Below are 17,070 nucleotides of genomic sequence, written 5' to 3'. Positions count from 1 at the left end.
ATCCAATCTACGGTTAATCAGATGCATACTGTCACGTAGCTCTTTCACCCATGCAGGCTATTGGTGTGCCGGTAGCTCCACCACATTACAACTCTGTGTCCCTAAAATGGCTTCCTCCGGGGAGGAACTCCCTGCTTCAGACATGCCTCACACTTGTACAGCACTCACAGACACACTGGGACTTATTTGGGGACAGACCCACAGTAAAATCTGTCAGAGGGACACAGTATAGGAGCAGCCAGCTCACAACCCCAGCGCCTGTATTTAATGTCTGTGAACACAGAATGCCCACTGACATGCAGTGCTCTTTACACAGTAAAACACATTTATAAAGCACACAAATCGCTTTGTGCCCCCCTTATTTACACCCTGAATACTTGTAGTCAGAAGTGGAGGAGGACCAGCTATATCTCTGCAGCATGAGGAGAGAGAGAAAATGGTGCTGAGCAGTGTGCTGGCTGCCTGAGGAAGAAGCTCCGCCCTTTTTACCTCAGAGACTGTATAATGTATACTGGCGGGGGTAGGGCTGTGCCTGGGCATCTTATGCCCCCTATTAGCCAGTTTATAGAGGTATTTTGCCCCCCCCCCTCCCCCCAGCGCCCTGCACCCTGCAGTGCCTGTGTGTGTGAGCAGCAATAGCGCGTTGCGCTCCCGCCAGCCGCGTCGTACCTCAGCCATCACTTACTTGATTGAAGTTAAATCTTCTCATACTCACCGGTCTTCTGATTTCTGGCTCTGTGAGGGGGGTGACGGCGTGCTGTGGGAGTGAGCATCTAGACACGGCTAGCGTTCAGTTCCCTTCAGGAGCTAATGGTGTCCTGTCAGCCAGAAACCGAGCCATGAAACTCTGAGGAAGTTGGTTCTGCTTCTGCCCCCTCAGTCCCACGAAGCAGGGAGTCTGATGCCAGCAGATCTCCCTGACAATAAAAAACCTAACATACTCAGTAGAGCTCCTCAGAGTGCATCCAGTCGACCTGGGCACATTTCTAAAACTGAAGTCTGGAGGAGGGGCATAGGGGGAGGAGCCAGTTCACATCCAATGAAAAGTCTTTAGAGTGCCCATGTCTCCTGCGGATCCCATCTATACCCCATGGTCTTGATGTCATCCCCAGCATCCTCTAGGACGTATGAGAAAGTTTGTTAGGTGTGTGGGGCAGCGTTTTAGTTGGACATACAAGTTGGGTGGTTGGTCAGTTGGATGGTTGGAGGAAAGTTGGTCAGATATATGGCTAGTATTACTAGGTAATATTTTTATTTTTTCTTACTAAAGTGCTCCCACTCACATTCCCCCTCCCATACCCAGCTATCAGCCAGTATTAACATTCCTCAGTGTCAGATCTGCAATTCTCGTGTGTGAACTTCCTGTAAGTATATAGTATTTGCACAGTCTACTGTGTAATAGTGTAAACTTAGATGGGTTATGTTACAGCCAATCACATACTTTTCTTCCAGCCCAGGTCTAAAAACCCAGGTTGAATGCGTTCACACTAGAGGCGACTCGGGTCACACCCTTGGTAGAAAGCAGGATCGTGGACTCGGGACTTCGACCTGGGTAGTTTCTGTTCACACATAGCAAAAACCTGAGCCGATGCATGTTCATGGGCAAAAACCCAGGTACAGTATCTGTCATTTTCTGCCCCCTGGCATTCCATCCAAATTCGTTGACAATTTTGCTTCCTGGCTTCCTCACTCTCTCTCTTCTGACATTCCCTCCATTATCTTAGGCGATTTCAACTTCGCAATTGATATCCCCACTAAATACTCTGCCTCTAAACTCCTTAACCTCACATCTTCGCTTGGTCTCTGCCAGTAGACCTCCTCCCCCACCCAAGTGAATGGGAGCTCACTGGATCTGGTCTTCACTCACTTCTGTGATATTCTGGATTTCTCCAACTCCCTGTCCCCCCTCTCTGACCATCACCTGCTCTCCTTTAACTTATCTCTCCACTCCATCTCTACCTCCCCACTGACCACTATTCACCTTCACAGATCAACACCTCAGCACTGGCACTCCAAATGCACCAGATATATACAGAAATGCACACGTACCGCTGAGCGATAGTGGGGGAAATCACGTTGTAAAGCAGATTTCCTCCATAACAAATTTATCTCATCCTACAATGTTGCCCTTTCCCTCTCTAAATGATCGTACTTCAAGAGCCTCAATTACCTGACTCCCCCACCCCACCTACCAACTCGGACATCTTTCCCTGTATCTGGAGAGCGAGTCATGGTCCTCTTCTGTTCTTACCCCTTCACCTCTCCTTTTGACCCTATCCCGCCTCTGCTACCTCTCTTCTTCTGCCTGTTCCTATCTTGCCAATCTACTACATCTCTCACTGTCATCAGGCACTGTCCCCACTGCCTTAAAGCATGCACTATTCTCCCCTATTCTTAGAAACCTTAATCCAACCACTCTCTTCAACTACCGACCCATCTCTCTCTCCTACCTTTTGCCTCCAAACTCCTTGCCTACAACCGCCTCAATGTCTTTCTTTCCTCCCACTCACTGCTTGACCCATTCCAGTCTGGTTTTGCCTTCTCCGCTCCATTTAAACTGCCCTCATGAAAGTCTGCAATAACCTCCTTGCTGCTAAATCCAAGGGCCACTACTCTCTGCTTATTTTCCTTGTCCTCTCTGCTGCATTTGACACTGTGGACCACCCTATACTCCTGCAAATCCTGTACTCTCTTGGTCTGTGTGATACTGCCCTCTCCTGGATGTCCTCCTAGCTTTCTGACCATTCCGTCTCTGTCTCCTCTCATGGCTCCACCTGCAGCCCCCCCCCCCCCGCGCCACACACTTCTACCAGTAGGTGTCCAAGGTTCTGTTCTTTATCTACCTCTAGACATTCTCATTAGGTAAGCATATTAGCTCATTTGACTTACAATATCATCTCTATGCTGATGTTACTCAAATATACCTTTCCTCCCCTGACCTTTCACCCGCTCTTCTCACTCGTATCTCCAACTGTCTCTTTGCTATCTCATCCTGGATGTCCCAGAGCTTTCTTAAATTAACATTTCTAAGACAGAGCTGATGATCTTCCCTCCCTCCCTCCCACATAACCTCACCTCCCACAATTTCATTATTCACTGATGGCACTACTATCTCCTCTAGCTCCCAAGTGCGCTGTCTTGGAGTAATCTCCAGATTGGACTATGTTAATCTCCTCCTATCTGGCCTCCCTGACAAATGTCTCTCTCCACTCCAATCTATCCTCAATACTGCTGCCCGTCTCATCTTCCTCACCAAACATACTACGTCCACCGCCCCTTGCAGGAACTTCACTGGCTACCCTTCCCATTCAGAATCCAATTCTTACACTCACCTACAAAGCTCTCGCCCACTCTTCTCGTTCTTACATCTCTGACCTTATCTCTCTTTACAATCCCACCTGTCCACTTCGCTCTGCTAATGCACAACGCCTCTCCTGCCAACTGAAAACCTCCTCCGACTCCTGCCTAAACATTTTGCACATGCTGCTCCCTATCTCTGGCATTCTCTACCTTTCCCCATGCAACTCTCCACTTCTCTACAAAACTTTAAACGGGCTCTCAAGACCCACTTCTTCACCAAACCCAGCCAACTCTCCTCCTAACCTTTTGTCTACGCTCACTGTTCACCCAGGTCTGTTAGACCTTCACTTTTTAGATTGTAAGCTTGCAAGAGCAGGGCCTTCTCTCATGTGCCTTTCCTTCTCTTGATTACACTACCTTATACTCCATAGTCCCTTTGATGGCACCTAACCCCTGGTTTTCCGTACGTGTTCTATATTGTTTTGATCTGTAGGTGCTGTTTTCTTGTTTTGCTCATTTGTTTATGCACTCTGTAATGGTCGCTGCGGATACCTTGTGTCGCCATATTTAGTACCTCTCAGACTCCAGAGCGGTGTCCGACTCCTCAGTTATACAATAATCAACAGCACATTAATACATGGCATCTATCATGGAAAAATCGTGTTAAATCTATCATTTATGCTAACAACTCAAGGAAGATGTTAAATGCTATACAGAAATAAACCGCTAACAAGATGATGTAATCTGGATATATACCCGTCTGTGACGCTCCCGGTCTTTGCATTTCTCTCGCACCCAATCAATGGTATGGAAATCATCATAAGTACCAACTCCTGGAATAGGCTCATCCAACAAGTCCAGCAAGTGGGTTGTGCTGTTGATGGCTCCACCGTTAGTCATAGTGTAATGTGTTCCTGAGAAGAAATCCAAAAGAGAAGAAAGTTTGTGGTTATAAGCACCACTAAATCTTGCCATGGTCTGTACAATAGACAATTTCATGATTTAGAATTAGAAAATGGAAAAAAAAAAAAAAAAAAAAATCCTGCCAAAATTGAAATAAAATGTTATTCATCCTTATATAGCCCAAGTTTCTGCTTTAGAGAAGGCAATTTAGTTAAAGTTGGCTATATAGCAGTCAAAATAAACAAAAAATACATCTACGATAACCGAGCTCTCACCAAACGTTTGATAAATATTTTGAATGTTAAATATTATTTTAGTTTTTCAAAATCATTGTTAAGTTCGTTTAACTTACAGGAAAAAGCAATAACTAAATACAGAAATGTTCAGGCCGCTGTGACCTCTAAGCGTGTGTGTGTTAAACCTCTATGAAATGCGTACACGTTGTGTAAGCACGCCATCACGCTGTAAGCACAAAGTAGCTACATGTGCGGCTGAATACACTTTAACCCCTAACAGGAAAGGAATGCGACACCAATTGTATATGTTATGTTGTGGTCCAACGCAGCAACAAATATTTACTTAAAAGGGGGTTCACAGAGAAATACAACACTATTGCAGAGAAGAAGCTACAACCAATGGATACATACGTTTGTTCGCCTGTGCCACCCGGTTCCGGTCCTCAGTCAATCTGGATAGATGACCTTCAGAGAATAGATTGAGGCCGGCCAGGAGGCTTGGTTTTTATACAATAGTCCAAAGCATGAAACAAAGGAAACTGCAATCTCTTCTTTAATAGGTCAAAGGGCTGGTCATTTACAGTACATGAGGGGTCATAGGTCGGTTTGAATAGGTGGGTGATGCCTGGTCCAGGTGTAATTGCAGGTGTCCTCCTCTGGGTTCCCGCCGAATATCAAGAATACAGTACATACAGTGTGATATTAATAATATATTCCTGCGCATATCTATGCGCAGGAGCGTGCTACATTCTGCAGACTGCCATCGGAATATTGCCCTTGAAATACTGTACAGCTGGATACCAAACACCACATCCTAACCTAATTCTGTCCCCTCATATCCTCTAAGGTTGAATCCCTCTGTTGTTATACTTCCAAAGTAAATGTAACCTGCTGGTGTGGTGTGTGTATGCTGTGTGTAAATTATCCACTATGTGGATTAAATATCAGATATGTGTCTTTGTGGCTTTTCCATGCGAATGCTACCGTATTTACTCATACCACACGTTCATACGCAGGAAAACTCCAAAAGAGAAAATAAAGGCGCCTCTAAGAGCCTAGGCTGATATGCTGCTCGCTGCTCTCAAAAGTATAGGTATTAGCAAACCTACAAAGACAACAAAAAAAACAAGGGAGTAGAGAGCGCAAGCAGACTGAATTAGCAATATTTAATTAAAACTGCACAAGGAATACAATATATTATATATATATGTGTAATTGATAAAACATAAAATTATGAACAAATGGGATCCTCCAGCTTACAGTCCATTTAATGCAATAATGGATTCCAAATTAGACAGTCAAACGCTCCTTCTATTTAGAGCAATGAGTTCATCAATTTGTGTTTAAATAACTTTTTTTGCAAATTATTCACTTCTAAAAAGTTATTTAATCCGGAAAATCACTTATATTGGATTATCAGATAACAGATGTGCTGCTTGTTCCAGCACTTTATATTCCAAAAGGATAGCAGCTTTGTATATAGAAATCCGTCTTCCAGTGTGCTTTACAGCGGCTCCGTCTACCGCTCTCCCTAAAGCACACTTATGGAATCTTTCAATAAATAGCCGCTTACCGCATCCGGATGCGTTCAGCTTCACGGCACTGAAAATCACCATGCACCAGACGGCTGTACCGCAAACTCCCGAGTGGAATAGATGACGGCCACGGTCCCCGTTTAGCAAGGCGGACCACTGCAGGTGGCTGTGGTGAAAGCGGATCCACTGGTGCGGTGCAGAAATTGTGATGAATATCCAAAGCACAAATGGAGAGTGCCGGGATCCCAAGTCCGAATAAACCCGGACGCGTTTCTCGACCTACGTACACTGGTCGTTTCCTCAGAGGGAAACGACCAGTGTACGTAGGTCGAGAAACGCGTCAGGGTTTATTCGGACTTGGGATCCCGGCACTCTCCATTTGTGCTTTGGATATTCATCACAATTTCTGCACCGCACCAGTGGATCCGCTTTCACCACAGCCACCTGCAGTGGTCCGCCTTGCTAAACGGGGACCGTGGCCGTCATCTATTCCACTCGGGAGTTTGCGGTACAGCCGTCTGGTGCATGGTGATTTTCAGTGCCGTGAAGCTGAACGCATCCGGATGCGGTAAGCGGCTATTTATTGAAAGATTCCATAAGTGTGCTTTAGGGAGAGCGGTAGACGGAGCCGCTGTAAAGCACACTGGAAGACGGATTTCTATATACAAAGCTGCTATCCTTTTGGAATATAAAGTGCTGGAACAAGCAGCACATCTGTTATCTGATAATCCAATATAAGTGATTTTCCGGATTAAATAACTTTTTAGAAGTGAATAATTTGCAAAAAAAGTTATTTAAACACAAATTGATGAACTCATTGCTCTAAATAGAAGGAGCGTTTGACTGTCTAATTTGGAATCCATTATTGCATTAAATGGACTGTAAGCTGGAGGATCCCATTTGTTCATAATTTTATGTTTTATCAATTACACATATATATATAATAATAAGAATTTACTTACCGATAATTCTATTTCTCGGAGTCCGTAGTGGATGCTGGGGTTCCTGAAAGGACCATGGGGAATAGCGGCTCCGCAGGAGACAGGGCACAAAAAGTAAAGCTTTTGGATCAGGTGGTGTGCACTGGCTCCTCCCCCTATGACCCTCCTCCAAGCCTCAGTTAGGTACTGTGCCCGGACGAGCGTACACAATAAGGAAGGATTTATGAATCCCGGGTAAGACTCATACCAGCCACACCAATCACACTGTACAACCTGTGATCTGAACCCAGTTAACAGTATGATAACAGCGGAGCCTCTGAAAAGATGGCTCACAACAATAATAACCCGATTTTTGTAACTATGTACAAGTAATGCAGATAATCCGCACTTGGGATGGGCGCCCAGCATCCACTACGGACTCCGAGAAATAGAATTATCGGTAAGTAAATTCTTATTTTCTCTATCGTCCTAGTGGATGCTGGGGTTCCTGAAAGGACCATGGGGATTATACCAAAGCTCCCAAACGGGCGGGAGAGTGCGGATGACTCTGCAGCACCGAATGAGAGAACTCCAGGTCCTCCTTAGCCAGGGTATCAAATTTGTAGGATTTTACAAACGTGTTTTGCCCCTGACTAAATAGCCGCTCGGCAAAGTTGTAAAGCCGAGACCCCTCGGGCAGCCGCCCAAGATGAGCCCACCTTCCTTGTGGAATGGGCATTTACATATTTTGGCTGTGGCAGGCCTGCCACAGAATGTGCAAGCTGAATTGTATCACACATCCAACTAGCAAAAGTCTGCTTAAAAGCAAGAGCACCCAGTTTGTTGGGTGCATACAGGATAACAGCAAGTCAGTTTTCCTGACTCCAGCCGTCCTGGAACCTATATTTTCAGGGCCCTGACCACATCTAGCAACTTGGAGTCCTCCAAGTCCCTAGTAGGCGCAAGACACCACAATAAGCTGGTTCAGGTGAAACACTGACACCACCTTAGGGAGAGAACTGGGGACGAGTCCGCAGCTCTGCCCTGTCCGAATGGACAAACAGATATGGGCTTTTTTGAGAAAAAAAACACCAATTTGACACTCGCCTGGTCCAGGCCAGGTCCAAGAGCATGTTCACTTTTCATGCGAGATGCTTCAAATCCACAGATTTGACTGGTTTTAAACCAATGTGTTTTGAGGAATCCCAGAACTACGTTGAGATCCCACAGTGCCACTGGAGGCACAAAAGGGGGTTGTATATGCAATACTCCCTTGACAAACTTCTGGACTTCAGGAACTGAAGCCAATTCTTTCTGGAAGAAAAATCGACAGGGCCGAAATTTGAACCTTAATGGACCCCAATTTGAGGCCCATAGACACTCCTGTTTGCAAGAAATGCAGGAATCGACAGAGTTGAAATTTCTTCGTGGGGCCTTCCTGGCCTCACACCACGCAACATATTTTCGCCACATGTGGTGATAATGTTGTGCGGTCACCTCCTTTCTGGCTTTGACCAGGGTAGGAATGACCTCTTCCTGAATGCCTTTTCCCTTAGGATCCGGCGTTCCACCGCCATGCCGTCAAACGCAGCTGCGGTAAGTCTTGGAACAGACATGGTACTTGCTGAAACAAGTCCCTTCTTAGCGGCAGAGGCCATAAGTCCTCTGTGAGCATCTCTTGAAGTTCCGGGTACCAAGTCCTTCTTGGCCAATCCGGAGCCATGAGTATAGTTCTTACTCCTCTACGTCTTATAATTCTCAGTACCTTAGGTATGAAAAGCAGAGGATGGAACACATACACCGACTGTACACCCACGGTGTTACCAGAACGTCCACAGCTATTGCCTGAGGGTCTCTTAACCTGGCGCAATACCTGTCCCGTTTTTTTTGTTCAGACGGGACGCCATCATGTCCACCTTTGGTAATTCCCAACGGTTTACAATTATGTGGAAAACTTCCCCATGAAGTTCCCACTCTGCCGGGTGGAGGTCGTGCCTACTGAGGAAGTCTGCTTCCCAGTTTCCATTCCCGGAATGAAACACTGCTGACAGTGCTATCACATGATTTTCCGCCCAGCGAAAAGTCCTTGCAGTTTTTGCCACTGCCCTCCTGCTTCTTGTGTCGCCCTGTCTATTTACGTGGGCGACTGCCGTGATGTTTTATCCCACTGGATCAATACCGGCTGACCTTGAAGCAGAGGTCTTGCTAAGCTTAGAGCATTATAAATTTACCCTTAGCTATATTTATGTGGAGAAAAATCTCCAGACTTGATCACACTCCCTGGAAATTTTTTCCTTGTGTGACTGCTCCCCAGCCTCTCGGGCTGGCCTCCGTGGTCACCAACATCCAAAACTGAATGCCGAATCTGCGGCCCTCTAGAAGATGAGCACTCTGTAACCACCACAGGAGAGACACCCTTGTCCTTGGATATAGGGTTATCCGCTGATGCATCTGAAGATGCGATCCGGACCATTTGTCCAGCAGATCCCACTGAAAAGTTCTTGCATGAAATCTGCCGACTGGAATTGCTTCGAAGGAAGTCACCATTTTTTTACCATGGCCCTTGTGCAATGATGCACTGATTTTAGGAGGTTCCCGACTAGCTCGGATAACTCCCTGGCTTTCTCTTCCGGGAGAAACACCTTTTTCTGGACTGTGTCCAGAATCATCCCTAAGCACAGGAGACTTGTTGTCGGGATCAGCTGCGATTTTGGAATATTTAGAATCCACCCCTGCTGTTGTAACAGTATCCGAGATAGTGCTACTCCGACCTCCAACTGTTCCCTGGACTTTGCCCTTATCAGGAGATCGTCCAAGTAAGGGATAATTAAGACGCCTTTTCTTCGAAGAAGAACCATCATTTCGGCCATTACCTTGGTAAAGACCCGGGGTGCCGTAGACAATCCAAACGGCAGCGTCTGAAACTGATAGTGACAGTTCTGTACCACGAACCTGAGGTACCCTTAGTGATAAGGGCAAATTTGGGACATGGAGGTAAGCATCCCTGATGTCTCGGGACACCAGATAGTCCCCTTCTTCCCGGTTCGTTATCACTGCTCTGAGTGACTCCATCTTGATTTGAACCTTTGTAAGTGTTCAAATTTTTTTTAGATTTAGAATAGGTCTCACCTAGCCTTCTGGCTTCAGTACCACAATATAGTGTGGAATAATACCCCCTTTTCTTGTTGTAGGAGGGGTAATTTAATTATCACCTGCTGGGAATACAGCTCGTGAATTTTTTCCCATACTGCCTCCTTGTCGGAGGGAGACCTTGGTAAAGCAGACTTCAGGAGCCTGCGCAGGGGAAACGTCTCGACATTCCAAACTGTACCCCTGGGATACTACTTGTAGGATCCAGGGGTCCTGTACGGTCTCAGCGTCATGCTGAGAGCTTGTCAGAAGCGGTGGAACGCTTCTGTTCCTGTGAATGGGCTGCCTGCTGCAGTCTTCTTCCCTTTCCTCTATCCCTGGGCAGATATGACTCTTATAGGGACGAAAGGACTGAAGCTGAAAAGACGGTGTCTTTTTCTGCAGAGATGTGACTTAGGGTAAAAACGGTGGATTTTCCAGCAGTTGCCGTGGCCACCAGGTCCGATGGACCGACCCCAATTAACTCCTCTTCCTTTATACGGCAATACACCTTTGTGCCGTTTGGAATCTGCATCACCTGACCACTGTCGTGTCCATAAACATCTTCTGGCAGATATGGACATCGCACTTACTCTTGATGCCAGAGTGCAAATATCCCTCTGTGCATCTCGCATATATAGAAATACATCCTTTAAATGCTCTATAGTCAATAAAATACTGTCCCTGTCAAGGGTATCAATATTTTTAGTCAGGGAATCCGACCAAGCCACCCCAGCTCTGCACATCCAGGCTGAGGCGATCGCTGGTCGCAGTATAACACCAGTATGTGTGTATATACTTTTTATGATATTTTTCCAGCCTCCTGTCAGCTGGCTCCTTGAGGACGGCCCTATCTATAGACGGTACCGCCACTTGTTCTGATAAGCGTGTGAGCGCCTTATCCACCCTAAGGGGTGTTTCCCAACGCGCCATAACTTCTGGCGGGAAAGGGTATACCGCCCATATTTTCTATCGGGGGGAACCCACGCATCATCACACACTTCATTTAATTTATCTGATTCAGGAAAAACTACGGTAGTTTTTTCACATCCCACATAATACCCTCTTTTGTGGTACTTGTAGTATCAGAAATATGTAACACCTCCTTCATTGCCCTTAACGTGTGGCCCTAATAAGGAATACGTTTGTTTATTCACCGTCGACACTGGATTCAGTGTCCCTGTCTGTGTCTGTGTCGACCGACTAAAGTAAACGGGCGTTTTAAAAACCCCTGACGGTGTTTTTGAGACGTCTGGACCGGTACTAATTGTTTGTCGGCCGTCTCATGTCGTCAACCGACCTTGGCGCGTGTTGACATGATCACGTAATTCCCTAAATAAGCCATCCATTCCGGTGTCGACTCCCTAGAGAGTGACATCACCATTACAGGCAATTGCTCCGCCTCCTCACCAACATCGTCCTCATACATGTCGACACACACGTACCGACACACAGCACACACACAGGGAATGCTCTGATAGAGGACAGGACCTACTAGCCCTTTGGAGAGACAGAGGGAGAGTTTGCCAGCACACACCAAAAACGCTATAATTATATAGGGACAACCTTATATAAGTGTTTTCCCTTATAGCATCTTTTTTATATATTTCTAACGCCAAATTAGTGCCCCCCCTCTCTGTTTTAACCCTGTTTCTGTAGTGCAGTGCAGGGGAGAGCCTGGGAGCCTTCCCTCCAGCCTTTCTGTGAGGGAAAATGGCGCTGTGTGCTGAGGAGATAGGCCCCGCCCCTTTTTCGGCTGCCTCGTCTCCCGCTCTTAACGGATTCTGGCAGGGGTTAAATATCTCCATATAGCCCCCGGAGGCTATATGTGAGGTATTTTTAGCCAAAAAAAGGTTTTCATTTGCCTCCCAGGGCGCCCCCCTCCCAGCGCCCTGCACCCTCAGTGACTGCCGTGTGAAGTGTGCCGAGAGGAAAATGGCGCACAGCTGCAGTGCTGTGCGCTACCTTAAGAAGACTGAGGAGTCTTCTGCCGCCGATTCTGGACCTCTTCTCGTTTCAGCATCTGCAAGGGGGCCGGCGGCGAGGCTCCGGTGACCATCCAGGCTGTACCTGTGATCGTCCCTCTGGAGCTAATGTCCAGTAGCCAAGAAGCCAATCCATCCTGCACGCAGGTGAGTTCACTTCTTCTCCCCTAAGTCCCTCGTTGCAGTGATCCTGTTGCCAGCAGGACTCACTGTAAAATAAAAAACCTAAGCTAAACTTTTCTAAGCAGCTCTTTAGGAGAGCCACCTAGATTGCACCCTTCTCGGCCGGGCACAAAAATCTAACTGAGGCTTGGAGGAGGGTCATAGGGGGAGGAGCCAGTGCACACCACCTGATCCAAAAGCTTTACTTTTTGTGCCCTGTCTCCTGCGGAGCCGCTATTCCCCATGGTCCTTTCAGGAACCCCAGCATCCACTAGGACGATAGAGAAATATTGTATTCCTTGTGCAGTTTTAATTAAATATTGCTAATTCAGTCTGCTTGCGCTCTCTACTCCCTTGTTTTTTTCGTTCATACGCAGGACTTCGTGAGCCAATGTACGCAACGTGCGGGCAAGCACACGCACGTCAGAACACGCACGGAGGCCACTCTGTGTGGGGTTTGCACTTGATGCATGTGGGGATAATATTTTCGACTTCGACATCATACATGCCGATTATTCGCATACAATAATTTTGTGAAAACAGACAATATTGTACTATAAGAAGAGTTAAGAGCCACGATAAGATATTATAAAGAACTGAATGCCACAGCATAGACAACTCATTTGTTTGTTAAATGATTAAATATGGTATTCGCAGCTGTGATACCATAAACAATGGATGTGCAAAAATGTGCGAATGTCGCAGCCGCAGGGTTATAACCTCAGATATGCAGTGTGTGGGCAGACTCTCCCATTTTCTAGAATGCTACCAATATCCGCCTCCAAACAGCAGCAGCATGTCAATCATGCTTCCAAACTCTGCCCCTAAACACCAGCAGCATGTCAAGCGGGTGTATCAGGAGAAGTTTGTAGTCTAAAAGTAAGTTCTAATGCAGTCTTGAAAAATTAAACATATAAAGTAAATTTCCGTCAGTGCAGTGTCACCACTGGGAGAGTCCCACATTGTAAATAAGGTTATTTTATGTTTAGGTACACCTTTTTCCTCCACTTACTCCCCCCTTAGACCTGCATCTCTACCATCTCCTATATAATTGCCCAGATCTGTAACTCTGTGCCTGTGTGTATAATGCTGGGCGTGGCTAGGAGCTCTCATTGGGTTAGCAGCAGGTCTAACACACCAAGTCAACAGCTGATTGGGCGAGAAACACCATCCCACACAGGTTACATCCAATGGGAGGCTCTGCCTTTTGACTGCTGTGTGTTCCCAGATCAGGATTCACAATGGGGCTGATGGAGCTGCAGCTCCAGGTCCACACCCCAAAATAGGCCCACTGCATCTGCAGCAACATACCCTCCTTCAATTTACACATAAAAATCGGGACAAATTCGAAAAAGGGGCGTGGTCAAGGGTAGTGACGTGGCCACGCCCCTTTTCCTATACTTTCAATGGAAGTTTGGACAGCCAAAAATCGGTACAGACCATAAAAAAAAAAGGTCCTGTATCTGCCAAAAAGGTCCAGCTGGAGGGTATGCCACTGCAGCAAGTCTCTGTCCTTTAGATAAGGGGGGGGGGGGGGGGGGGGGGGGGGAACCCTTTTACTGCAGCGTCCTATGGGGGTCATTCTGACCTGACCGCTCGCTGCAGTTCATCTCAGTTCACCAATCAGGTCAGAACAGCGCATGCGCCGGCACCTGATTCACAGGCAGAGGCGGTCGCTGGGCAGGAGGGGGGCACGGCAGCGTTTGGCCGCCGTTTTGTGGGAACGGTCCGGCCAATGCAGCTGCTGCGACCAGGGCACCGACGAGTAACTCCCAGCCAGCCGTAGGAGCTGCGCTGGCTGGGTGTTGCTCTTCGAGTACAAATGCACCGCCGCTGTGCAATGCTTTTGTACTTGTGAGTTGGGGGCGGGGGGGCGGCCTGACATGCGGGGCATGTGTCCCCCCCCCCCGCATGTCAGAGTAAGTGATTGTAGCTGTGCTAAATTTAGCACAGCTACGATTAGGTCGGAATGACCCCCTATGTCCTGCTGCCAGTCCACCTGCCACCTCCGGCATAAAACAATCCCCACTGCCTAACCGCGGCGCAGGTGGAACAAAAGCTGCTACGGCCACCGGCATAGATGTGTATAAAAGCGGTGCAGCGGAAGGCTTTCATAGCCCTCCCTGCGCCGCATACTCTCTGAGCCCCGGAGGCTCCTCTGCACGTGATGTCACAGAAGTGCCTCCCCGCTACAGCCGCGCCCAGATCCTCAGAGGCCCTAACTCTGCAACAAAGCACCTGGGCTGCCGGCCTGGAAGTCTCGAGATGGCTAATGTTACGGATAGAGTGGGTGATATCGCGGGGGGTAATGTCTGGACTCTGAATCAATGTAAAAGGTGACAGTGCTGTGCAGTGCAGTGGGTGTGCAGTGTCACCGACAGGTTTGCTGGAATGGCATTGAAGAATCCCAAAGTATACTTGTCAACAAGTCCAACTCATAAACAAGCCAGATCTTTTTCCCCTAGAGCTTCTATACAGGGAGGAGTTTAGAATTACCTGTGCCTAGCAAGGAGGCTGGTATTAAACCTCATAGGGGGGGATTCAATTGTTTACTCGCGCCTGATCTCCTGTCCAAAGTAACGGGAGATCGCGGGGCGATATTCAATTGTTCCCCTATATCGTGCCCATATCAGTCAGGTCTAGCCACATAAAGCGGAAAAACCCAACTAAACGAATGGGTCCCTTTTCACGCATTTCAGCTCGCCACCTCCCAGGGTAGCTAGCTGAAATGAAGGCCTCATGCCTTCAAAAACATTTGAATAGCTGCCGGCGTGCAGGGACCCGCAAAAACAATTTAATTCCCCCTATAATGTGTCATATAAGCTTATTGAGGAGTGCCTAAGCATGGTAGGAGTTAAGATGAGCACACACTTGTCTAATCCTCAGGAGATCAGACTGTTTACACGATCCTACTGGAAACCTGCTCACAGATTCTGCATCCAATACATGTCTAACCGCTCATCCAATTTTTCAGCAGACCTCCAATCTGTATCTGCTGAAACAATCTGCTGAAAGAATATGTGTGTGTGTGTGTGTGTGTGTGTGTGTGTGTGTGTGTGTGTGTGTGTGTGTGTGTGGTAGATTTATTACGACGTGGGGGAAATATATCAGTGGCAATGTTGAATGGGAGAGGGAAGACTATTAAAATCATTGTGGCTGGGGACAGGAAATTTTAGTCATTAATGGTTGTTTCAGAGAAGAAAAAAAAAAGTGTGGGGTACCCCCCTCCTCCATTGATTACTTCCAGGATCCAGGCCCGCCTCCTTCAAATCGTCTTCACCATCTGGCGGTCTGACTGACAAGTATGGGTACCACCGGCATCATCCTTCTCTGGCTGTGTGCAAGACCCCTTTAACCAGTCTCAGCAGCATACTATACTCGCGAAGGCTCATCTACCCTACTCCTGTGGCGTATCATTCCATTTAACAATAATAAAAATAAATTCTATAAAATTAGTTGGCATATTGTTTTGCTTGATCGGTCTCACACATGGCCTGTCCAACCATGCAATCTTCTGCAATTGTCTCACTGTAACAATGCTCTGCAGAGCTCTGAAAGGATAGTGCATTTATCACTGTTGCTTAGAGAGGTCTGGTGGGATAGGAGATTGTCTCAGATAGAATCTGTTTCTGTCTTGATAATCCCTTGTTTGCCGATTTCTTCTTAATGCAAATACTTTAAATAATTAATGTTTAACTGTCCAGTACCCTACTTTGGGGAGATGACTGAACATGTAACTACAAAATCTCCATTTTCTTCTTAACATACCATCATCTAGGAAAAATGGTAGTTAAGCCCAAAAAATAAAAATAAAGACAAGGCAGCGCTGCGCAGGAAATCTTATGTATAAAAATGGTATTACTGTGTGCTATAATAATACAATTAATTAGTAACTATAAACATAACAAAATATAAAAAAACTAACTGGTAATATAAATGCACTATAAGCTGTATAACATAGTAACATAGTATCTGAGGTTGAAAAAAGACAATTGTCCATCGAGTTCAACCTATTTGTGGTCTTCTATGCATGATGATTTGACTAAAATTTCTGACTGATGCTGCTGTCAGCCGTTGCATTTTTTCCCTATTTATAGTAACTATAATGCATGACTATGCACCATACCCCTGGATATCCTTATCCATTAGGAATTTATCTAACCCATTCTTAAAGGTGTTGACAGATTCCGCCATTACAACTCCCTCGGGCAGGGAATTCCAAACACGTATTGTCCTTACAGTGAAAAAGCCTTTACGACGTATTGTGCGGAATCTCCTCTAACCTGAGCGAGTGTCCACGAGTCCTCTGTGTTGATCTAACCAAAAACAGGTCCCGCGCAAGCTCTGTGTATTGTCCCCTTATATATTTGTAGATGTTGATCATATCCCCTCTTAGTCTCCGCTTTTCCAGTGTAAACATGCCTAGTCTTTCAAGCCTTTCCTTGTATTCCATCGTCTCCATGCCCTTAATTAATTTGGTCGCCCTCCTCTGTACCTTTTCTAGCTCCAGGATATCCTTTTTGTAGTACGGTGCCCAGAATTGTACACAGTATTCAAGGTGTGGCCTCACTAGTGATTTATATAACGGGAGTATAATACTCTCGTCCCTAGCATCAATACCCCGTTTTATGCATGCTAATATCTTATTAGCCTTCTTTGCTGCAGTCCTACTTTGGGTACTACTGCTTAGCTTGCTATCTATGAGGACACCTAAGTCCTTTTCCAGTACAGAATCCCTTAATTTTACCCCATTTAGTAGGTAGGCGTAATTTTTGTTCTTGTTACCACAGTGCATTACCTTACACTTGTCTGTGTTGAAGCGCATTCTCCATTTGGCTGCCCATGCTTCTAATTTAACTAAGTCGTTCTGAAGAGACTCGGCATCCTCCTCTGTATTTAT

The 17,070-nt window shown here is 46.4% G+C and overlaps 1 protein-coding gene across 5 annotated transcripts in view; it reads right to left on the bottom strand.

Annotated features, from left to right (window-relative positions):
* Positions 1–17,070, bottom strand: part of CLCN3 (chloride voltage-gated channel 3) — a 226,538-nt gene that overhangs the window by 80,869 nt on the left and 128,599 nt on the right. For all 5 annotated transcript variants that reach the window (XM_063920625.1, XM_063920627.1, XM_063920626.1 and 2 more), the window contains one exon: positions 4,057–4,214. In XM_063920625.1, the coding sequence (XP_063776695.1) occupies positions 4,057–4,214 (158 nt within the window). The remainder of the gene's footprint in view (positions 1–4,056; positions 4,215–17,070) is intronic.

Source organism: Pseudophryne corroboree, chromosome 1, assembly GCF_028390025.1.
Source record: "Pseudophryne corroboree isolate aPseCor3 chromosome 1, aPseCor3.hap2, whole genome shotgun sequence".
NCBI classification, from domain to species: Eukaryota; Metazoa; Chordata; class Amphibia; order Anura; family Myobatrachidae; genus Pseudophryne; species Pseudophryne corroboree.
The sequence above is the reverse complement of the archived record's forward strand: the minus strand, read 5'-3'. Positions and strand labels throughout refer to the sequence as shown.